The sequence below is a fragment of the Betta splendens genome, chromosome 5, assembly GCF_900634795.4.
Source record: "Betta splendens chromosome 5, fBetSpl5.4, whole genome shotgun sequence".
Taxonomy (NCBI): Eukaryota; Metazoa; Chordata; class Actinopteri; order Anabantiformes; family Osphronemidae; genus Betta; species Betta splendens.
In genome coordinates, this window is record NC_040885.2 from 3,158,738 (window position 1) to 3,184,404 (window position 25,667).

The 25,667-nt window shown below is 41.2% G+C and overlaps 1 protein-coding gene across 5 annotated transcripts in view; it reads right to left on the minus strand.

Annotated features, from left to right (window-relative positions):
- Positions 1-1,451: 1,451 nt before the first annotated feature.
- LOC129604081 (protein NYNRIN-like) overlaps positions 1,452-25,667 on the minus strand; it is a 448,396-nt gene continuing 424,180 nt past the window's right edge. For 3 of the 5 annotated variants that reach the window (XM_055508819.1, XM_055508818.1, XM_055508816.1), the window contains one exon: positions 1,452-6,496. In XM_055508819.1, the coding sequence (XP_055364794.1) occupies positions 3,865-5,826 (1,962 nt within the window). In that variant the 5' untranslated portion in view covers positions 5,827-6,496 and the 3' untranslated portion in view covers positions 1,452-3,864. Of the gene's footprint in view, positions 9,572-25,667 lie in introns of those variants that run through there. The other 2 variants (XM_055508817.1, XM_055508820.1) reach the window with 2 other exon arrangements.

A 25,667-nucleotide genomic window follows, 5' to 3' on the forward strand; every position in this document is an offset into this window, starting at 1 on the left:
AAACATATACTAACAGCTGAAGAGAGATCATGCTCACACAGGTGAGCATGACCTTAGGTATTTGGGTGGAAAAAACAGGAAGTCAGTGTGGATGGCTGGGGGCATGGCAGAAGCAAGAACCATGCAAGGTTTATATTAGTCTGATGGAAAGATAGCCTGTTCAGCAACATTTGTGGCACTTGAACACATGACCTAACTGTTATTTCTGCAGCACGTTAACAGAAAATGCTAAATTATGCTAAACAAACTCTAAAATCCCTCTTCAGGTAATACCAATATTTACCTATGACAAAGTGAGTGGGATCATCCATTTGTCCCTATTCATTGAGTTTTAATATAATTTGCAACCTGTTTGGAAGCACACACACATACTGACCAGATTGGAGACAAAGGAAGAAGCACCCAATTACGGTACTTTCTCCTTTTACTCCTTTTAAAACCTCATGACATCATCAGTGACATCATACTGTAGGTGAGACCAAAATGGTCTTTTAATTTATGTCTTAAAGCAGTTGAGAAAGTTGAGTGACTTGAATACATTTTGATTAAACTTATTATTTGTTTTAGTCTGTGAAATGTTTATTGATAAATCCCCCCTTTCAGCAGCAGTGTGTTTAGCGGCTCACCGTGATTGAGTTAGGTATTTAACTAGTGTGCTGTGGGAGGTGAGTGAGGCAGGACTAGGTAGTGCAGCTGTGTGTTAGTTGAGTTATTTTGGAGAAAATAATTGCTTTGCTAACTTTTTTTCTATTTTTGTAAATATGTATCATTCACAGCTGTTAAATAAATCATGAGTTCCGGATTTTCAACACAGTTGCGGAGTCTGTCTCGTACTTTATTAGCCCTTCGGTCTACATTACACCACAACCTATCGAAGACAATGTGTTGTTCCAGATGCCCAAAGGACCAAGATAAACAACAAACATTAGAGAATAATTTCTTTTACCTTTAGTGTAACTACTGTAGCTAGTTATATTAACAGTTACTTTCTTTACTGAGGATCTGGAAACACCGTTTGGCCTTTTTCCTCAAAATACAATAATACATCTGATTAAAACAAAAGGTGTTTTATACAGTAAAAATTGTTATAAATTGTTATACATAAATTAACAATTACATTTTCAAGTTTTACATTCAGGTAATATTCAAATTTAGAGTCTAGAAATCTAGAAACAGCTTAATCCTTAATATTGTTATTGTGATGCCAAATACATCCTTTGTTTGCCTTACAACAGAAGTGCACCTCCCTGTGATTAATGCTTTTAGGAAGCAGTCATAAAACATGTTCCAGTTAGAATTAATGTTAGCAGCTATTTTTAACAGCTGTCACGTTATCACAAAGAGAGAAAAGTCTATTGTATGAAACCATGGATTACATGCTGTATCGTTCTTGTTAAAACCTCTGTCTATGTGTGTGGTGGAAATTTTCCATAATAAAGCAGATGAGAGAGTTGTCCTTTTGTGCGATTTATTAAAATAATAAAGAAAGGATAAAAAAATAAAAATAATGGGGAAAGCAAATAAAAACATGGATGTTGATCGTGCACATCAACAAACCAAAAACCAGCTGGGGAGATCAGTGCACACACCACGAAGGTGTGATGCAAAGAGCCCACGATCCTAAAGTTGTTTCTGCCTTTTAGCTTCTCTGTCCGACTAGGGTGGAATGTCTTTCTAACCCAATCAAATTACATGCACCATCTCCTCCCTGTCGCAGTGTGTGTGAAGATATTTACATTCTCACACCTGCATTGCTGACGTCCAACTATCTGTGAGAAAGGAGCACCAAGTCTCAACAGACAGAGACACAACTCCCTGACCTTGGGTTTGGGAGCTAGAGTTGAGAGTCTATCAGGCAGAGACAACCATTGAACAATCTAGGTGAAATGTCAAATGCATACAGTAAGACAAAACATAAGATATTAATTGCAGAACATAAGTCATAAATCATATAATAACTGCATAGAAGTAAGGAAGAGACATAGAAATAAGGAAGAGACAATTTTTCCCATAACACTCCCCCCTTTTGATTACACATTAATCAACCCATAAAAGAATAAAAATTGTCAACGTCACATTCTGTAATAATAAAAGACCCTTGCAAATGAAACAATAAGGGTATTAACTCATCAAGATTCAAAATACACCTTCACATAAAATGCAAGTAACTTAGGGACAAAAGGTTGGGAACTGTTTTGGTGGGTAGTTATACAAGAATAACTTCTGTATTGGCATGTGAAGAAAATAAGCTCATTATCATATTTGTATCATGTTATATTTTTGATCCGATAGCCTAAGACCATCGTCAAAGTCATTAAGTGAATTAGAGTTGGGGTTTTTGAACATAGTGCATTGTGTCATTTGATACGAGAGTGTTGCTGGGGTCGCACGCATGATGAGACCTCTAACCAGTGTGATAACGCAAAAACCAAACAAGAGAATCGCCATCTCAATTATAAGGGAAACAGCTGCGGACATGAGAACAGATTTCCATTTTCCAGACATTTCGTCTAGCCAATTCCAAGGGAAAAAACCCTATACCAGAGTTAGCTGAGATTCTGAAGGCCGTGGAGCGCCTTCGCCACAATACCATTAGAATCAGTGTTGTTCAGGATGAAGTACAACATGCGTCTCCAAACATAACACAAACGTCTCTTTTCTCTGCTAACAACGTGTCTACGGCCATTCAATTGTAATGTAATAAATACAATTAATTTATGATAGCCATAGGTTTCCGGTGGGGTTCTGTTTCATATAATCTTAAGATAGATTTAATGCTTTCGGATCTTTAATTGTACATTTGCGTCTAGAGCGAATAGGAGATTCAGGGATTTAACCAGAATGATGATGCATATTTCCGCTTCTGTTGTCTTTCATCTGTAGATGAAGGATAGAACTAATTGTAGCAGTGAATAAAGTGATTGTGAGCAAATTAAACACCAAGTCAACTTCAGGATATTTAAACTCAGTGTTGTGAAATTTTCTTCTTCAAAAGTAGTGTGTGAAGTTACCTGGAAACATCATATGATAAAGGCAATATTCAGAGTAACATAAAATGTCTAACGCAACGAGGTTACAATTGATGTCTCGTAACAATCTGCTTCGTCCTGTTGAACAGTAGCGTTAGATTGTTTCCAACCTGTGTGTTGATGTATTGACAGTTCGTTGGGGTTCTTCAGGTTGTGATCAGCTGATCACAGAGACACTTGGGATTCGTTATCACCGCCAGGTTTCCTCCCAATGTCGTCTGAGTCACTGTCACTCCCGTGATGTGAAGATTCTACACGTCGTCCAGCGTCGGCAACTCAAGGCTGCTCGTGTGTGTGTTTTCTCAGGAGCGTGTGTGTAGATGTATGGTCTGATAGTGTGATTCACCGGCGCAGCTTCAGGCGGCGCTTGGCTCACACCTTTAGCTGAATGGTCAACGCAGCCTCGCCTCAGTGCATGTGTGAGCACAGCGAGGGTCGACCTTCTCAGTTCTTTTCGTCAGTGGTGGTTTCTCGTGTGGTGTAGATATAGATGGAGGGTCGTCTGTCGGATCCGGGACCTTCCTGCAGTGGCTGGAGTGGATCCAAGTCGCTCTTTCTGCGATCTTCACAGCCGTGTTGGTCGTCAGAAGGACCTGGAAGGGACCTTGCCACCGCTTTGAGTTCCAGTGCTTCCTGCGAAGCTCCTTAATGATCACCCAGTCTCCTGGTTGAATGATGTGCAGTGGTTCTGTCGCCTGTTTGGGCAGAGCCGCTTTCACCTGCTTGGAGATTTGGGACAGAACAGAGGATAAGTTCTTACAGTACTGTAGCATTGCGTCTTCGCACATTTCAGTAGGTGGTAAAATCCTAGTCTCGGTCTCAGGGTGGAGTCCCATCATAGGGGTCTACCAAATAGGATCTCATACGGGCTGAGGTTTGTTCTCATCCTTCTCCTCATTCTCATGTATGAGAGCACAATGGGAAGAGCCTGAGTCCACTTGAGACCAGTCTCTGAGCAGCATTTAGCCAGTTTGTTTTTCAAAGTGCCATTCTTTCTCTCTACCGCCCCTCCGCTTTGAGGGTGGTAAGAGCAGTGCTTTCTGATGTCGATGTTCAGAAACTTTCCCACTTCCTCGAGGGCTTGGTTTGCGAAGTGTGAGCCGTTGTCACTGCTGATTTTAGATGGAATTCCCCATCTGGGAATTATTTCTGTCAGCAAGGCTTTGGTAACTGCATGGCTGTTAGCATGTTTAGCTGGGAAGGCCTCCACCCATTTTGACCACATATCAACAATCACTAAACAATACCTTTTACCTCCTGCCGGCGTTAGTTCGATGAAGTCCAGCATTAAATGGTCAAACGCCTGTTCCGGTGGTGGGTGAGCTGCCAGTGGTTTGGCAGTCGTCTTACCTGGGTTGTGTTGGGCGCATGTCATACATGCTTTACAGTATTTTTGCGCATAGATTGAAAATCCCTTAGTGTACCAATGTTTTGTAAGAGCATCTAACATTCCCCCCTTTGATACATGGTCTAATCCATGTGTCAACTTCGCGAAATGGGGGAAAAAGTGTTTAGGTAGGCAAGGTTTGCCGTCGGGCCCATACCAAACGCCATGGCTACTGGTGGCGCCATTCGTCAGCCAGAGCTTGCGTTCCTGTGGGGTAGAGAATGTCTGAAGATCAGGGAGAGCAGAGGGAGGAGAGGGAGGTTGGGTAGAGGTGGAGGATAAGAGGCAGGGAGCAAAGGGAAGGGAATGTCGAGCAGCTGCCTTCGCAGCAGCATCAGCACGTGTGTTTCCAGCAGAGATGGGATCAGTGCCCCCAGTGTGTGCGGGACACTTACATACAGCAATTGCAGCTGGTAACAGAATTGCGTCGAGCAGATCAGCAACCTTATCATGATGCAAGATAGGTTTGCCATCAGATTTCAAAAACCTTCTGTGTTTCCACAGAGCACCAAAGTCATGTGTGACGCCAAAAGCGTATCTGGAGTCTGTGTAGATAGTAGCAGACTTCCCTTCAGCCAATTTACAGGCTTCGGTCAGTGCGATCAACTCCGCAGCCTGAGCAGAGTAATGTCCTGGCAAAGCGCCAGACTGTAAAACAGTATGAGAGGTGCAGACTGCATATCCAACCTGACAGCGGCCCGAAGCAGGGTCTCTAGAGGCGGAGCCATCAACAAAGAGAACGAGGTCACAGTTAGGAATTGGCACCTCCGACAGATCTGGGCGCGGAGTGCAGACTTGGTCCAAGACCGAAACACAGTTGTGAGGCTCGCCATCGTCAGGGCCTGGAAACAAAGTGGCTGGGTTAAGCACATTGCACCTTTTGACAGTAATGTTTGGCATTTCCAGTAAGATGGTGTTGTATCTAAGCCATCGGGCTGTAGAAAGATGTGATGTTTTTTGTTCCAAAAGGATCAAAGACACGGCATGAGGAACCAGCAGGGTGACATCAGAATAGCCAACAATGTCACGTGATGCCAGCACGGCTTTCTCTGCCGCAGCCACTGCTCGGAGGCATCGTGGGAGCCCCGCAGCGACTGGGTCAAGCTTAGCAGAGAAATAGGCTACAGGGCGCGGACGTCCTCCGTGATCCTGTAAAAGGACAGAGGTCATACAACCTGATTTCACATCCACTGTTTGGGTGAAAGGTCGCGTAGGGTCAGGCAGACCCAAAGTAGGAGCCGACTGAAGAGCAAGTTTGAGGTCGGTGAACGCCTGTTCAGCCTCAGACGTCCACGTGAGACAAGAAGTGGACGATGAAGATGTCTGCATCAGAACCCTGAGTGGGGCCTCAAAGACAGTAAAGTTAGGACTGAAGGTCCTACAATAAGAACAAAGACCTAGAAAAAACATCAGCTGTTTTTACGTGCACGGTTTAGGCAGGTTTCAAATTGCTTTAACTCTGTTGGGTGAGATGGATTTGCCATCAGCTGTAATTACAATGACCCAGAAAATAACCTTTGTCTGAACAAACTGTAATTTAGACAGGCTCTCTTTGTGGCCTGTAGCATCCAATGTTTCAGTAGCTTAGTGGTGTCTGCAGTAACACCATCTATGGCTTCCTTTAAGAGGGTGTTGTTGTTTACATGGTCTGTGGTCAGATTTAGGTGTGATGACCACTGGTTCACATCCTCTGATCAAACCTACATCATGTCTGTGTGTGAGCCACAGGGAAGCAGGGCTTCCTGTAAGGCTGAGTGTTGGGTCAGAGCGTCCTCTGAAAAATGAAAATAAAAACAAAAGCGTGTAATGTGTGTCATTAGAATGTGGAGGTACCCAGTTTACTGTTTGCTGCACATGACGGCAGAATAAAAAGAAGTTTTCTAAAAGTATGCAAAGTAGGTGAATACGTCACATGGGGTCAGAAGTCGTTCACCAGTCTCCACCCCGTTGACATCTGTTCATGAAAGGACCCACGTCCTGCATCTGTCTCCATCATGTTTTCACAGAGGGACGTGTGGAACTGTAGAATAAACATCAAAAATCTTTTTGTTCGTTAGTAAAAGAAATCGCAAGCGCAGACCTGTGTTCATCCCAAAAGAGGGAAGTTGAGGCCAGTTTGTCAGTGTGTGTGTGTTAAATCATAAACAAGCTGTGAAGCAGCCTGTGTGAGGGCCTCAGTTACAGCCCCCCCTCAGCAGCCAATGATAAGAGCACAGCTGAGCTGAAGTTAACACCAACAAAAGAGGGATTATTTAGAATGTCTGTAGATGTAACCTGCACTCCGTCTGGAGTGGAAACCAATCAAATACCTAAACTACACATGAGATCTCTTCCTAAAAATTTAACTGGGCATAAGTTTAAAAGCAAAAATGAATGTTAAGGTGTCTTGCTGTCAGATGTTGCACATGACAGTGAAAGAATAAGTTTTTCTTTAATAATCTGGTACGTACAGTCATTATTATTACTTCTCTCTAATAGTCGTCTTCCCTTTAATAGTCATTAATAGTCTGTTTCAGTCAGTCTCAGTCTTCCTATAGTCTGTTTTGTTTTTTTCTACAGTCTGTTTTGTTTCCTATAGTCTTCTAGTCTTCTAGTCTGGCCAGACAAACCTATATTGTGCACAAGTATTTTTAGAAACATGGAGGATTTTATTACTGAATTTGTTGCAAATTGAAATAGTTTAAACCCATCAGACTGTAAAGTCATGCAGCAGTTGTCATTTAGCTGTTTGTCATATTTTTAAAATCACTCTGTGGGATTTTTTTAAGCAAAAAGCGATTCTTCATTGCGAGCAGATAAGCATGAACATGATTTTGAGCGTGTATCAGCTGTAAGCGTGTTACTTCATTGCGTGTATGAATGTGTGTGTGTGTGTGTTTGCGGTACCGTCTTGTACGTCACGTGAAAAGGAACCGTCACCTTCCTCCTTCCCCAACCATCAGTCTGATGTGAGCGCCAGCGGGTGAAGCATTTCAATGGGACAGTTGTTCCTCGATGACAGACCTTTCCTGGATTCTCGCATGCAGCTCTATTGGGCCGATCACGTCTGAAGCCTCTCCTGTTGTTTCAACCAGTGTCTGTGTCAGAGCACGTCTTCTCTGCTGTTGCTCTGTCCTTGTTTTCCTTTGCTGATTGTCATAAGCAGGTGTCTGTCAGACACACACGCTTGTAAGACAGTTTCCTCTGAAGCTTCAGACACAGTCCTTTCATGCTGGTGCAGGGTCTGTAGTAGCTGGTTCATCTGATGAGCCCAGAACGTGATGGCTGCAGACGTTGTGTGAGTCGGTGAGGCGTCCATGCTGTGGTCTGTGTCCTCCAGCTGCTGTGGTGTCAGAGCTTCCACCCTGTTCTGGTTGTTGGTCAGGCGCTTCTTCTCCTTCGGTTCTTCTGCTGATGGTGGGAAAGGAGTCCAGATCCGGATTTACCCTCATCGCGCTCAGTTCTGCATTAGAATAGAGAGCAGAAAGAATGGGAGCATTTGCTCTTGACATGATATGTGTGTGTGTGGTGTGTGTGTGTGTGGCGAGTGCAAACAATTCTTCCCCAGAGTTGTTATCTCCTTTTTTCCTGTTACTCTCATCACTCTTTTGTTTCTTTTAGGGCTTTAGTTTTGATAGTTTTGCTTTTTCAAATTTCATCTTTTTGTATCTAATTTTTCTTTTAAAGGTGCATATGTCTTTTACACAAGCGATTCTCCTTTTGAACCCATAACCAGTTTCCCACTCATGGAAACATGAAACGCACTAATAACCATATTTACTTTTAATTACTTTTACTTTTGTAATGCTGCAGTCTGGTGGTGGAGACTTAGATCGCCCCGAACCCATCTTTCAGAGTCCCGGCGGTTTTCTGCCTTAGATTTTTATGTGTTCCGGCCGGAACCTTCCCAAAATGCCTTTTTATCGGACGTCTCCGTAAAAAGGGAACCAACCCGATCTGGCGACAGAGTCTTTCACGAAGTACTTCCTCAACGTTAGGCCCCTCTAGGCCCGGGGCCCTCGTCTCTTGAAAATACTTCACTCTGCAAACGCACTCCCTCTTTCAGAAGCCGTCTTTTATACTCAGTCCCCCACGTGTGGACCACGCACAGATCAGAAAAACATGTCTGTATCCTCAGTACAGACGGAAGCTCGGTTCCACGAGCCAACCCTTAGCAACCACCGTCTCGACCACCAGGGCACACTTTGACCTAATTAATTTTACCCGCATATTAAGTTTTTTAATTAAAAAAAATTGTTTGGTCCTAATTATTATATTTTAGATGTTTTCAGCCACATAGTCGTTTTAGAAATATTATCTCTTTTCCTAGTTATATTTTCTTTTTGTTTTTTCCCAAATTAAAAGGAATCTCTCTCACCGAGCTGAGCCAAATTAGGATTTGAGTTTGAATCTGAGTTCGTGGATCTCGTCAGAGGCGATCCAGACGGGTGAGCAGTCCTCCCAGCTCTGAATGTCTGTAGAGGTTCGGAGGCTGAGCGACCCTAGTCCTCAGGACTATCGTCCCTGGTCACACCGTCCAGACGACCTGCTGCGGGATCCTGCCGACAACGCCAATTTCTGTGGTGGAAATTTTCCATAATAAAGCAGATGAGAGAGTTGTCCTTTTGTGCGATTTATTAAAATAATAAAGAAAGGATAAAAAAATAAAAATAATGGGGAAAGCAAATAAAAACATGGATGTTGATCGTGCACATCAACAAACCAAAAACCAGCTGGGGAGATCAGTGCACACACCACGAAGGTGTGATGCAAAGAGCCCACGATCCTAAAGTTGTTTCTGCCTTTTAGCTTCTCTGTCCGACTAGGGTGGAATGTCTTTCTAACCCAATCAAATTACATGCACCATCTCCTCCCTGTCGCAGTGTGTGTGAAGATATTTACATTCTCACACCTGCATTGCTGACGTCCAACTATCTGTGAGAAAGGAGCACCAAGTCTCAACAGACAGAGACACAACTCCCTGACCTTGGGTTTGGGAGCTAGAGTTGAGAGTCTATCAGGCAGAGACAACCATTGAACAATCTAGGTGAAATGTCAAATGCATACAGTAAGACAAAACATAAGATATTAATTGCAGAACATAAGTCATAAATCATATAATAACTGCATAGAAGTAAGGAAGAGACATAGAAATAAGGAAGAGACAATTTTTCCCATAACAATGTGGCAATTTGAATTCAGCACAACTGACAGAAATGCATGTACAGTATATGATGTAAGTAGTAACATGCTTGTTATAGTAACACTTGTTATCTTAAAAGTCTCTCCATCTGCAATATTCTGTTTGGAATCTAGCTAATAAAGCTAGTGATGGTGTCCTAACCATGCCAGTCAAACATTAGAGGTGTAGTAGAAAATGAAGACCACATGATTTAAAGTATGAACAGCAGGATCCACTGCTAAAAAAAGCAACTTCTAGAAAGTCTGCTCTTGAATTGCTCTTTACATGTATGTACCCAAGATGTTCCAGCACAACAGATTCACTGTTAGAATTATTATGGTACTGTATCCGGTTACATCATGTCATATTTGTATTGTTGAATGTTGAATTTGTATTGCTCAAATTAGTGATTTAGACTTATAATACTTAATACTATGGGCTAGTAATGAAGTTAGATGGAGTACCATGGATTTAAATATTGTTTGGTTTCTAACACATTTGCATAATGAGATCATTGTTATCGCAGTTGTGTCAAAGTAATACATTTCTATTATTTCTATTATGCCGTCTTTTCTCATATTGTCTTGCTGTGATAACTTATAAAAAAAAACTTGAGCAAAAATAAAACATTAATTAATGAAGGTGTTTATCAGTGTATAACACAATCCACAAATTCTTCCTTGTTTTTTTTTTTTTTTTTGTTCTATTTAATTTGCCTTAAAAGGTAAGAGCTGCCTGTATTGAACACAATATTCTTAACGTTGATAAAACTCGTATCTGTGTGTTCTGGATGCAGACCTTGGTTTATTATATTTCACACTATGAAATTAATTGCAATATGCTGCATTGTATTATGGCCTATTAATGCGGTCTGTGAATGCACATTCTCTCTCTTCCATTAGACAACAAAGATTAGGTCAAATGACAGGTAGGACAGAATAGCATAGAAATGCTATGACCTGTCTTATTTTCATTACCAGCAGTTCCTGAAGGTCAAACGGATGAATCACCCAAGCAGAAATTAAATGAATCACAGAAGTGAGAGCAATCTTTATTAAACAGTCACACGGTTAGTTTCTCATGTGACTTCATGCTATCATTTGTCAAGAGATGGGGATTTTTACCTGACAGCATCTAAGGGCTGGTTGTGATGAAGAGCATTAAAGATGAGGGTAAAGGAGGTGTGTGACAAGGCAGCGAAGAACCCAAGTAAAGGTGGCAGAGATGTGACGGCTGAACATGTGAATGAAGCAGACTGATGAGCATGGTGCAACATTAGAGGAATAGGGAGCTGATGACACATTAGTGAGACAGTGGTGACACTGAAGTGACAGATGATTGGCTCACAGAGACGGAGGGAAGTTACTGATTTGTTAACAGACATCAACCTGACTGAGTTGGTTTTATTATTCATGTTTTAGCATCAAACAAATCCATCCCTGACAAAAATGAAACATACTCATATAATATCAGTGTCATGCTAATCTATATCCATATATCATACATAATACATTGTGATTTAGAGAAAAAATAATTTTACACCTGTTATATTTTAAAATAATGACACTGTTACAGATGCTCAGCCTGGGATATTGCAACAGCTTCATTAAGAGTCAAAAGTCTTTCATCAGCTTTCGATTTGATAAATGAGAGTAGGTTGTGCAAATGCGCCAGAAGCGTAACAAATGGCTTTGGGCCCAGTCACTACAAAGAGAAGGAGTCTTAGCTGCTACCACTTCACACACAGAGTGCTTTCCATGGGATTTCCTCAGACATTAGTCATCCCCCTTATGGCTGGAATAAACTGTGGGGAATGCACAATGAGGACAAAGTAGTACACACTGTAATGGAATGCACTGTTGACTCATATCTGAAATATGGCCCTTGAACAAGGCAGCCTTCTGCTTGGAATCAAGGGAAATGGTCCAATGTTATATAGTTTTACAAAGAAACAAGCAACTTACTATATGAGGACTTAATTAAAATAGATTGTATCTGTTATTGTATATTGCCCATATTGCATTTATCCATTTATTTAATAAGCACTTTCTGTTCATAAAAGCGTATTAGCAATCCCAATTGGGTGTGGAGCTGGCCCTGATGAGGTTGTCAGCCATCGCAGAGCTAACAGATGTGGACGGGCAACTACCTACATTCACCAAAATGGGTAAGTTAGAAACATTACCTACAGTAACTGCAAACTATTTCACCACCCAAAATCATGATGGGATAGTGCTTAAAAAATCAGTGCAAACATATGTATAATAAAATATAAATGCTGCATGTAAAAAGTAAAAGTAATACAAATTTGCACCTCTTTATTAGTAGATACTGTACATAATATACTAAATGAAGACATATATTTTAGACCCACTTGTCCATACCATACTCACCATTCATTAGGGAAAAGGTTAAGCTGACAGTTTTTCTCTGGGTAAATGTACAATGCCCCTTGTGTTTTGCCTCTGTGATAAGCTGTAACATTTGTTTACTTGCTACTTACTTCTGACTGAATACTACGACTACAACGGTTGTTGATTTGTTTGATTGTTGATTTCCCACAGCTTTCCCTTTTTGTGTTCATCCTTACCAACTAATTTTCGGATGTCATCATTTTCAGCTCCTTCCCTAAACAAAGAAGCCTCAATATACGCATTGCAGAAACGCCCCCTCCCCTACTCGGCACACGCTTCCTAGCCTCGATGTAGAACGTCACATCACTACCCAGCAGGCATTTCAACGTTGAATGACCATTGGATCATGTTTTGATTTTAAAAAGTAAATCAACGTTGATGGGCAACAATGATTTAACGTTGATCAAGCGTTGATCAAGCATTGATCAAACGTTGTTTCAATGTTTCATCAACGTCACAACAATAACTGACATTATTTCAACCATATTTTAACATTAAAGGTCGGTTGAAGGTCGGTTGTGTGCCTGCTGGATAGTGTCTACGTGTAGCTGACCATGATAATGGGTTAATTCTGTGTGATAAGATATTATTGTATTGGGAAAGCACTGAAATATGAGAAACCACTTCACAGTACCACTGCTGTTTATATTGAAGCATACAGTATGCAAATCTGTCTCTGAATAAACTGCGAAGCTTCAACTGACATTTTGGTCAAATCCAGTATATACTGTAGTTTAAATAAACGCTAGTGCCTTAGTGATGCACTTACATACAACTCCAAACCAAGTTAGAAACAATCAGTTAAACCAATGTGAAAGTGTTTTTAGGCTCATTCTATACTGAGGAAACTCATTTTTCAGAACAGAAAGTTATTTGGTCTCCCTGTGTCATTTTTCTTATTTTCTGCACGTTAAAGGCTGACACAGAGAAGACGCCTGCATGGCTCTCTAGGAAGGCCTTGCTGGTCTCCAGAGAGAAAGTCTTTGTTTAAAATAAAATAGTCCTGTAACCGTGTCGTTGAGCCATGTCTGAAGCCACATCATCTTCTCTAAAACATTAAAACTTCTGAAAACTGTGTGTTTTAGTTGTGGACACAATATTTTCTGAATTTTACTACACTGTGTCTTAGCTTTGAATCACTTGCCTACACGCATCATGCAGTGACACCTACCAAACCAAATGAGAAAGAGGAAATAAAATAAAAGAAGACTCATTGTTGCAGTAGGTCTTTTTTATGGGACTGACACAGGAGAGATTGGGAACGCCTTATTTGCTGGGTGGGATTTAGCTTTTGCTGACAATTGTTACAGTTGTACTGAGGATGTACATCCGAGTAAGTCAGAACTGTTTGATAAACGCAGGAAAAAAAAAATTGCTCCTGTCATCTGCGAAATAGGATATGTGATGCATAGACAGCTACATCATATCCACTAGCTCTTAACTTTTAACAACATAGCCTATTTCATAGCACTATCCACTCCATATACTCCATATACACACCCATGTGGCTTCGTCCTGTAAAAGCTGTGAGATTTTTCCAGATTGTCTCTGACACTTTTCCATCATAGGTGAACATATAATGCAGCTTTAATATTTCAGCCGTGTCTCCTCCAAAGCCCCAGTGACTTTATACATTCAAACGTATCATCTTCGAGCGTCTTTCAAATGGGCAGAGGGTAAAGGACAGAAGGAAGAGGATCAAAGACATTTACCCTGAACTCACGCAGTCTATTCTTCATGCACTCCTTCCAGCATGAGGAGGAAATGGAGTTTCAAGTTGTCTTTTATGAAAGGTGAAACCTAAAGAGTACAAGCCTTTTTATTCACCTGATGCTTTGAAGAGCAGTGAGAAGGTTGCGCACCTTCACTTGAAATTGTCCCATGGGAACAACCTACTTTGTCGATGGAGTGTAAGGATTTGTTATACTATCTATCCGCCGTTGGAACCTTTTCTTCCTGTGGAAAAAAAATCTTGAAAGTGATGTAAGATGTATAAAAGCTTCAGTCACTGCTGTGATGTATTGCTGAGACATGAAAAAGGGGGAAAGAAAAACCCACCTGAGTTAACCAAGCCCTGCACAGCCTCTGGGTGCACATGTCAGAATACACAAAACCTGAATATCACCGCCCTTGACCCTGTTTGGCAACACGATACTCATTCAGAAATGTGTCTTGATGGAGTCCCTGAAGGATGGAGGTTTCTTCTTCTTCTTTTCTTCTTCTTCTTCTTTCTTGGTAGTGTGGCCCACTCTTGTTGTGTCAGTCACATACATGACTGCTCATTTCCTGAATGTCATCTTAATATTAGTCATTTTCCATAGCTTTATTCTCACAAGGGTTTGTCGGCCTATCCCAGCAGTTAATTGGGCAAGAAGTGGAGTACAGGTCATGAGAGGGCATCCATATGCAGACAGACAATGACTTGCTCTCACACTCACTCTTACAGACAATTAAGAATTAAGCTTATTATTAAAATATGTTTTATTATGCTGCTCATTATTATGAAATTCAAATTCATAATGATTATTTTCATAATAATACAAATGATCATATCTGCCTATTTTATTGAAATCCAGAAGTTGTCATTTCAAAATGTAGTTGGCTGTTATTGCATAATGCCCTTTTCCATTGTGGCGTATTTATTTCATCATGCTACTTTACAGCAGAATGAGTCTATCTGTCAATCAGTGCTGGTGGGTGGGACCTGCATGCCCACTGGCTGATCTCTTCACATCAATTTGTTTTCCTAGACACCCATGTGGGGTTGTGTGGTTAGAGATGGCGGACAACAGTGAAGTCCTGCTTACTTTACCAGATTAAGCAGATAGGGGTAATTTACCAGCAGAGTTGTTTAGGTGATATTTTTGAAATGCTTGGGATGTTACTACTCCATTACTCCTTGACCATTTCAGATAAATTGAGCGTTGTGTCCAAGTGGAATATGCACAAGAGGAACTGTTTTGCTGGCTGGCCACGTCTTGAAATTCTATATGCAACACTAAGGACTTCAGCGCTGTCTAGCATATCTAGCAGACACTTTGCTATCATCTTGCTGTGTCACCCAGTACGGTTCGGAGGAGAATGGGGTGTACTACCTTACGCTGCAATGGTTGCTCTTAATGTCTGTCAAACTGTGACGCATCTGAATCCAGTTTTATGTTGCACAGATTTGAAAACCGCTTGTTGTAAATACTGATTGCAACATTTGAGAATGTTGTGTATTTCCATGCATAATGTATTTGTGTCTGTGTGTAGTGTTAAATAGTCTTATTATGACCTTATAACATTCTGTCAAGACAGAGTGGTGTTATTTCAGAAGGACCCTGAAGGCACCACTAAGCAAGATGGTATGGTTAAAAGCGTAAGGTGGTTACAACATTAAAAATAGTATACGGGACAATAAAGTAATAAGGAACCTAGGAACGGTATTTTGTTTAAAGTTCCAACTGGAAGCATTAATAAGATCAGTTATTATGTAGGTTATGGACATAGTTAGTAGAGCTACAGTATTTTGTGCTTAATTGTATTGTTAACTGTGTTAATTGAATATGCTAAATAGTTAATCCACAGCATATACGGTCCAACTGTTTTTTTAATTTTGTTGTGCAATGTATGTTTGTTTATCTATTTACATCTATTTACTTACATCGGTTTGAGGACAATGAGCTCCTCACCTTATCTCTAAGGGAACACCCAGCCACCATACGGAGGAAGCTTATTTTGGCCGCTTGTATCCGTGATCTTGCCCTTTCGGTCATGACCCAAAGCTCATGACCATAGGTGAGGGTAGAAACGTAGATTGGCCAGTAAATTGAGAGCTTCACCTTTTGGCTCAGCTCTCTCTTCACCACGACAGACTGGTACACCGACTGCATTACTGCAGCCACTGCACAGATCCATCTGTCACGTTTGCGCTCCTTCCTTTCCTCACTCGTGAACAAGACCTCAAGATACTGTACTTGAACTCCTCCACTTGGGGCAGGAACTCTCCTCCAACCTGGAGAGAGCAAGACACCTTTTCTGGTCAAGAACCATGGCCTCAGACTTGGAGGAACTGACTCTCATCCCAGTGTTCAGGAACTGTGACGAGTGTGATGCAGGCCCCACATGCACAGTCGGAGACAGAACTAGCTTGGATGTTCGTTTGATGGGAAATAACTCCACAAAAGCAGCAGGCAAAATTATGAGTCATACAGGCAACGGTCAGTAACAGGACATCCAGAAAGCAGGCAAAAGTACCAACAGGGAACAGGCAAAGACAGGTAAGTACGATAATGAAAACAGGATCGTACATGAACTGGACGAAACACTGGATAGAGGTAATGTCACGCTACGATCTGGCGGAGAACTGAGGTACAGGCTAGAGACTAAATATACTGAGATAATTACTAAACAGAAACAGCTGACAGGGCACGTGCCTCAAAACGTAAAGTGAGAACTAAAACCGGCAGGAACAAAACAGAAAATGGCAAAATAAAAACAGGAAATGGCACACAAAAGTCCAGACAGTGACACCCAGCCGCTTCACACTCAGCTGCAAACCGCACGAGCGCACGCTGGAGGTCCCGGCCTGACGAGGCCAACAGGATAACATCATCTGCAAAAAGCAGAGATGCAGTCCTGTGGTCCTCAAACCTGTGCCTAGAAATTCTGTCCATAAAAATAATGACAGAGGGCAGCCCTGCGAACCAAGCTCCTGCTCTTTTGATATAGAGACTGAACAGCCCTTAACAAAGAGCCTTGGACTCCATACTGTCGAAGCACCCCCCACTGGATGCTACGAGGGACGCGGTCGAATGCCTTCTCCAAGTCCACAAAACACATGTAGACTGGTTGAGCAAACTCCCACAAACCCTCAAGCACCCTGCTGAGGGTAAAAAGCTTGTCCAGCGTTCCATGACCAGTCCGAAAACCACATTCTTTCTCCTGTATCCGAGGTTCAAATATCGGCCAAATTCTTCTCTCCAGTACCCTGGCATAGACTTTCCCGGGGGGCTGAGAAGTGTGATCCCCCTATAGTTAGAACACACTCTTCCGTCCCCCTTTTTGTGAGGAGGGACAACCACCCCGGTAGTCCAGTCCCTCGTCCACGTGATGTTGCAAAGGCGTGTCACCCAAAACAGCCCCACAACATCCAGAGACTTGAGGTACTCAGGACGGATCTCATCCACCCCCGCTGCCCTGTCACAGAGGAGCTTACAAACTACCTCCGTGACTTCAACCTGGGTGATGGGCAAGTCCACCTCTGAGTCCCCTGCCTCTGCTTCCTCAGCAGAAGGCATGTCGAGGGGGTTGAGGAGATCCTCAAGGTACTCCTTCCACCGTCCGAGTTTTTGCCTATGCAACCGCACCGGCTGCAGCCTGTCGGGACCCTAACTGCCTCAGGAGTCCCACAGGTCATCCAGACCTGATAGGACTCCTTCTTAAGCTTGATGGCATCCCTTACATCCGGCGTCCACCATTGGGTTCGGGGATTACAACTATGACAGGCACCGAAGACCCTGCGTCTGCAGCTCCGAATGGCCACGTTGAGAAAAGTGGTGGAGAACATTGTCCACTCAGACTCTATGTCGCCAACCTCCCTTGGGATCTAGTCGAAACTCTCCCAGAGGACACAGACCGTCACAATATGTTTGGGCCTGCCAAGTCATTCCAGCCTCCTTTCCTGCCAGCAGGTCAACTCACCACCAGGTGGTGATCAGTTGACAGTTCCCTCTCTTTACCCGAGTGTCCAAAACATATGGCCGAAGGTCAGGTGAAATGACTACAAAGTCTATCATCGACCTCCGGCCTAGGGTTTCCTGGTGCCATGTGCACTGATGGACACCGTAATGTTCGAACATGGTGATGGTTATGGACAAACTATACCTAGCACAGGAGTCCAATAACATAACACCAACGCCTCTTGCCGCGGACAACTCCAGAGTAGAAGAGGGTCCAGCCCCTCTTAAGGAGTTGGGTGGCCCAGGTATGTGTGGAGGTGATCCACTATCCACTATGCACCAGCCCCCTAGGGATCGTCCTGTGGATGGTGGGTCCACCTGAGGACGGTTCCTCGTTACTCCTTCACGGTCAGGCCTCGTGAGAATGTATCATGTGTTATGTTTAATGGGGGAACATTAAAGAACACCTGCTGTGTTTTTATGCGAATTATTTACTGTATTGTTTGTTATCATATGGACAAAAATTATAAAGTGTTTTCACATTCTATGTCTCTGGTGCTGTAATATGAAGTTGACGATTGTTTACGATGCGTCTTTCCTGTGTAACCTATGTCCTTGTTGCCGTGCTTTAACATATCAGTTCTCATCCTGTATTTGCCACTAAATAGTTTGATGTCATAAATAAATGCTCACCGAAACAAAAACGGAACAGAATAAAAAATTATGCTTGTTAAACTCAATCCAGGCTCCAAAGACAAAACACAGAGGTTTGAGAATGGCACTTTATTGAAAGCAGATCACATGAATTCAGGAGCAGACTTACTCAGTCCTCATTTTCTTTTAACTACAACACAAGTGACGTTAAAACGGCGTCAGTTCTTGTAAAACTCGATTTGTTTCAATCATGCACAGACAACATTTGTATATATAGGTATTTATTTCATAATGTCCTGTTAATTAATATTGAACTCCATACAAACCACCTATGTTTTAATTTGAAAATTGATGAACACTGTGTCCTCAGACCTATTACATAATCCACGTCACTGTTTGAGAGATGCACCAACAAATATTTACGAACTATCACATTATTATACATGCCGGTAAAGGATTTGCTCACATTATGTGACATCATTTCATGGGTTCTCCTAATTATTACAATGACTCTGTAGACACATACAATAGGTTGCTGGGTTGTTAATTGACTGACTCATTGGTTGACATATGTTTGTTAATGTCTCAAAAAGGCAAAAAGTGGGATGTGGTATTAGGGGAAAACTGCAGCCACAAGCCGCTTGACTGGCATGTACCACTTGTTCAAGTAAGACTAGGTGGATTGAAAAATGTGTTGTCACCTATTTACAAACTGTAATGCATTTCAGCTACTTTAATATGTTGATCAGTATTATTGCATAATCCATCACTCAGCCTCTCACTGCCAAGAGGCTCTGATCATACACATCTGTTGCCATTTTCAGTGTCTGAGCCGCTGATCCCCTGCACAGCAAAATAAGAAATTCACCCATTATTGTGTTGGTTTTGTTTCATGGTTTCCCTCATTTAAAAACTGACATTCTGTTCAGCATTTACGTTCTACATTAAGTCGTTACTGCTGTTTTGTGTTTAGTTTTAGCCCAAAGTGTGATTTAAATTTGTTTGTTTAGTCAGTTTAGTCTGTTTATGTATTACTCATTAAACAGTACAGTATTATATTCAACTAATTAAATCTTAGACTTGAGCATGTGAGTTAATAACATGTTTGTCCTCTAGTGTCTATTAATTTTTGAATGTGTGCAGCCACACATTTAGAAATGTGTGCAGCCAAATACAAATCATTCAATCTAGTGACTCAGCAGCACACAGGCCTGTCTGACAGTGGAGGAATAATACGGTATGTCCTTGATGGGGGACGTGGTCTTCACACCTTCTCACAGTCCTTTGTTCAACTGATGAGCCAGTTCTTTACAGGTGTGAAGTGAAGGCTTTTGTAAATAATATGTAATTTTACTCAGACTAAAGGTTCCTGCACTTTTGGTAATGTTTCTACTTTAAGAAAAGTCTCTAAGTTAACTTGAAAATTATTGAGTCGTCACAATCAGCCGATTGTGGAAAGATTTGGCAGTAAGGTGACTGAAATGACACAGAACTGAAAGATTATCAGATGGCATAACTCATAACACATACATGTATTCAGATGTCCTTTTATTACTGGATATGGTGGATGATGATGCTGATTTCCTGCTGTACAACCAGGCCCAACGCCTCTCCATTCTTGAGGCACTGATGTTCTTTGCCTTGTCTGATTTTTCTCGCCTTGTCAACAGAAAATGGGGTGCACAGATCTCTGTATTTTGTGTCACTTGAATTTGTGTGGTAAACAAAAGACACCAGAGACAAGTTTACACCAGGAGTCTCTAGCTGGGAGCTTCTGTGCCTTAACCACTAGGTTGTTGGTTCTCTGAGGGTGACCGACTGTATGGACAGACACTAAATTTCTTCATACAGTGTTAACGACTAGGCTGTTGGTCCTCTGAGGGTGACCTACTGTATGGACAGACACTAAATTTCTTCATACAGCATTATGTTAACAAAGCCTTGATTTGAGTGGAGATCCGTCTCGAAGGACCAAATTATGTTGGGTCTGAAAATACCACAACAGCACTGATACACACAGAGACGAGAACAATATAGTACACGGAGAGCCAACCAGAGATTTTACTTGGCCAAGGGGAGCTCGCCTGAGATCTTAGCATTGTAAGCGCTTCACTCAGAGACCAACCAACTCCAACGAACTTCCCCAAAGCACAACATTTTATTGACACTTGTACACGCCTCCATCATCACATCATTGCTGAACATGCGGAAACACACACATTAGGCATAGCAGTACTCCTCCAACCCCTCTTGTGGTTTTAAACCCCTACGCCAGCGTAGGAGGACAGAGCAAATGGCAAATGTGACAAAATTGTTCTTCGTATATGACAATACTTGAAAACCTGTGGTTAGAAGTCTGTGCACCTGTCAATGGGGTTATAAGGCACAGCAAATGAAAACCATAAATAGAAAATGTAAAAAGGGTTAAATGATACATAAAAAGATAAATGTATAATATAAATGAAATGATATAGATTAATAATAGATGAAAATATATTTTCTCTAACACCTTTAAAGTTATGGATCCATGAAGAATTTTCTTGTTAAGCATTTTACAAATATATCTGGTTTTCATTGCTCAGGTGAAGTTGTGTGGAAGTTGAGTCATGTCAATTCTTTCAGTCTGGTGTCCTTGTTGGGGAAGGGTTCCTCACATCTACTCACTTTTGTGTCTTTGTTCACGTAATGAGCCAGTTCTTTGCAAGTGTGAAGTGAAGCCAAACTGGAGGATAATATGGAACTTCCCTCAGACTGAGGAAGCTTTTGGTCTTTGTCTGTTGTCATTTATTCCTGGCTGGTTGAAAGAAAATCAGTAATGCCAGTAATTTTAGTGCTAATCCTTACAGTACAGTAATACTCACAGGCAATGATTTCCATAAGCAATATCAAGGGATGGAGCTGGATTCATCTGCAGCAATTTTGAACCTATTCAATTATATCTAACATGTGCTTTTTACTTCCTGTTTACTGCCTAAGATCTTCTTCAGCTATGGCAACACCAAACTGTCAAAATAATAATAATATAAATAATAATAATAATAATAATAATAATAATAATACATTTTATTCAACAAACAAACAAGGATATAAGTGTTACATACTGACAGACAAACTACACTAAGAGGAGGACTCAAATGCAACGATCCACAGACAGGACTGACAATAAATGGATTTTGATAAACAGCAAACATACTGTAGATGGAAATACAAAACTAAAGGCGCTGCCAAAGAACAACAGAGACACCACACAGATCGACAGTACGAGCAAACAAACCTGGACAAGGACTGAACACAACCACTATGCACAAGTGAACACAGGTGACAGCCATGTAGCATTCACAATGAACCAGCAATGACTAAACTCAAACTAGGAACTTAAATACTACATACAGTACACAGGTGGACATAATGACACTAATTACAAGACAGGAAACAACTTGGAGGTGACATCAAACACAAAGGAGCAAACCCAAGGCGCCCCCGGCAGGCTTGAGGGACGAACTGTAACAAAAAGGTAAACAATACAAGGTAGCACACAATGATTCAAAGAAAAAAAATGAATTTAAAGAAGTGAGTTTTAAGATTTAATTTGAAGACAGAGAGAGTCAATGTTTCTAATGTTTAGTTGAAAGAGTTCCAGAGTTTGAGAGCAGAGCAACTGAAGGCTCTGCTCCCCATGGGACTGAGTTGAGCAGAAGGGAACTGCAATAGTCTATTCGGGAAGTAACGAGACTGTTATTAATATGAGATTTAAATGATAAAGTAATGTCAAGAATGACACCCAGACTCTTTACTTGGGGGTATGGAAATACTGTGGCACTATCAATGGCCATCGAAAAGCTATTAGATTTGGAGAGAGTGGTTTTTGTACCAACAAGGAGCAGCTCAGTTTTGTTGCTATTTAATTGCAGAAAGTTTGCACTAAACCATGATTTAATCTCAAATAGAAAATTTGTGAGGGAGGAAGGTGGCAAAACAGTGAAACTGAATTGATTGAGTTGACTTTTCTGAAAATATTATCGAGTGGCAAGATGTAGGTAATGAAAAATAAAGTCCTGAAGACAGAGTGTTGAGGAAATCTTCTTATAAAGAAATCAACCAGAGATCATCAGTGTGATAAACCATCTCAAAGTTTACTCTCATGTCGACACGGAGTGGATCACAATTACATAACATCTAAGATGTAAGGCATATCTTACTATGTACAAAGTATCCACTGAAGGACTGAGGACACAAGACCTGTATTTATACCCTGTTACAAACCCCCACATGAGCTGTTGACTGGTCTTTGATATACATGAGTGTATTAAACCCCCCTTTACTTCCTTTAACAATGTTCCCGTGGTCACTACAGTGAAACCCCCACCATTTGATAACCAAATGCTTGATGACCCCCCCAGGAACAACCCTCAGCCAGAGGCACAGCATCTCATGACAAACAAAAAATTTTCCACAAGAGCACTGAGGGACTTTGGATGTGACAGGGGAGGACCGGGAACAATAAGATTTAAGCTGGATGAATTGGGAATGACCTGAAAGATAGGGTTGAATCCAGAGGAGGGGAGTGTAAGTGATATCAATCGAAGATAGTCTATTGAGAAGTATGGGGTGGGATTTAGTGTCAAGAGATGCACTCAAGTCGAGCAGGATAAGAATAAATAACAAACCAGAGTCAGCTGCAATAAGAAGGTCATTGGAAATTTTGATGAGGGCTGTTTCGGTACTATGGCAAGGACGAAAACCTGACTGAAAGGGTTCGTAGGGACACCTGGGGGTTAGGTGGACATGGAGCTGAGCAGCAACAGCTAGAGATTGGGCATAAGTTATTAGAGTTGTTGGGATCTAGGCCAGGTTTCTTTAGTACTGGAGTGACAATGGCAGTTTTAAAAAGGGTAGGAACTCTTCCAGAGATAAGTGAGGAGTGGCTAATAGTAGAGATAGAGGGGACCAGAGAGGAGAGACTGGATTTGACCAGAACTGTGGGGAGGGGATCGAGCTGGCATGTTAAGAATTTGAAGTAATGAGGTCGAAGATGTCCGTGATGCTGGTAAGTTTAAAGCTTGAGAGGAAATGTTGGGGGAATGTAAAAAGATCAGGGGAGAAAATAGCTGAGGGGTTATGATTGAGTTGATGGTGGATAGCCAATATTTTTCTATTAAAAAATGACAAAAGGGAGTTGCAGTTGGCAGTAAAATACATATGCAAAGGCAAAGAGAGGGGTGAGCGAGATATTGTTTTAAGTAGAAAGAATAAAGTTTTGGTATTTCTTTGGTTAGCATCAATTAGGTCAGAGTAATAATGTAGTTTAGTTTGGGCTATAGAATCCTAATAATTAGCCAAATGAGTTTTAAAAAGCTGTTTGTACAGTAGATAGTGAGACCAGATTTCCCATAGAGTCTTTCAATCTGCCGGCCTTTACTGTAGTTTCATAATGAACATCAACATCTGCTGGTTAGGGGTATTCCTGAAATATTAAATTACATCTGTACTGTAGTGCAATATTTTTTAATCTAGCCGCAGGAGTTGCAAGCCAGTGACTTGCCGGTCCTGAGCCCAGATAAAAAAGAGGGGTTGTGTCAGGAAAGGCAAAAAACTCGCCGGAACCATTCCTGGTTCCCTGACGGGAAAAGTCGAAACAAGGTACATTTTAGTGTAGTAGTGGATTCTGTTTACACACCAGACATTCTCACTGTATAAGAATGTTCTAGTTTTATTAATTTTATACAGTTTCCATACAGTAATTACACTTTATTTCTACAGTATTTCTTCACATTAAGCTGTGATCAGACAGTTTATGTTGGTAAAATCTCACAATTGAATATTTTTTTGGTGTTTCACTCACTTCACTTCACAATTTTAAGTTTTGTTTTTTCTTTTGGGGATTCAATTTCCTGAAGCTGTCAAAGCCACCTTTTACCAATTGTGGCAACAGTCAACTTATCTGGGATAAAATCTTTGGAATTGCTCAAAACCCATAGCATTTGGTCTTCCAAAAGATTGAGTTTTTCTATTTCATCATGTAGCCTTGTTCTAACTTTTGTTTATGGCAAGCAAATTGGGGAAAAGTGGGGAAAATACTCCCGTACAAGTCTTCAGTAGTACAGATTTGGTGTGATTTATTTTGTTTTTCTGTTCACACAATCCAGGTCTAAAAATGATTGATAAATTAGTTATGCAGGGGAAAATGAATACTTGATTTAACTGGACCTGGCATACAGGCCAAAAAAAACAGATGGGAAAGGAGAACTACGGAATGTAGATCTGTCAGGATAATACCACATTTTAATGGGATCACTCAGCGAGCAGCCAGGAGGAAACAACTGATGTTAACTTGTTGAAATTCTAAAATGTTACATGAAAGCATGACAGCTCCCTGTCATCTAAATGCTAAAAGGCACATGGACAAGCATTAATTGGCATTTAACAAAAATTATATTATATCCCATTACAGTTTTTTATATGATTAAAATCAGAAAACATGATCCCAACATCAAAATCTTCAAGCAATTAGATTCAAATTAGATCCAAAATTAACAGCATTTTTACATATTTAAATTTTAAATATAAATCAGGATTATGTCATGTACCCTGCTGCTCTCGCCCATTTACTCTAACCATACCCCTTACCTGCAGCCACACCCACTTTATGACCTGTTGTAGTGGGGTCAGGGTAACAAGCAGCAATTACATATAAGTAAGTAGTGAGTCACTGAGAAGAGTCCTCTCTGAGTTCTCTCATCTTTTCTACACTAAACAGTGTTTTAGGCAATTGACTTCTGTCTTTGCAGTCACAGTGACAAATATCATTATTTAGACATTTTGAAGTTAATTATGAAGCTGTTATACAAAAGGGTGAACTGAGCACTAAGCTGCAAGGATTTCACTAATCACCTTCTACTAAGCAACATTAGCCCTCTAATTATTCTGTATATAATGTATAGAAGCTGTCCACATCTCAGTTTAGTTATATTAAATGCTTGACTTCATCACGCCTGGATCAGCTTCATTTTAGTGAAAACGATAACTAAAATGTATTAAATGTTTCACTCACTGAACAAATACAATAAGTGAGCCTGTGGCTATTTAAAACAATCTTTATCAAGGCCTAATACTCCTGCAATTCATCCATCGGACAGTGGTTCACAGTACATTTAAAAGGCTGCAAGGAGTCAAGCCCAAGGTGACTTCTCAGTTGATGCTGTCTGACCCTCTTCAATGATTTGTGGCAACCACGCAGGCCACATATCTTCTTCCTCACATGCTCCTTTGTTTAGAGGCCTTGGGTGGCTGTCACAGTGGCCGGGGGTCTTATGAGGTGGTGACAGCAGAAGTGTTGCTGGTGGGTGTGGTGGTGCACTT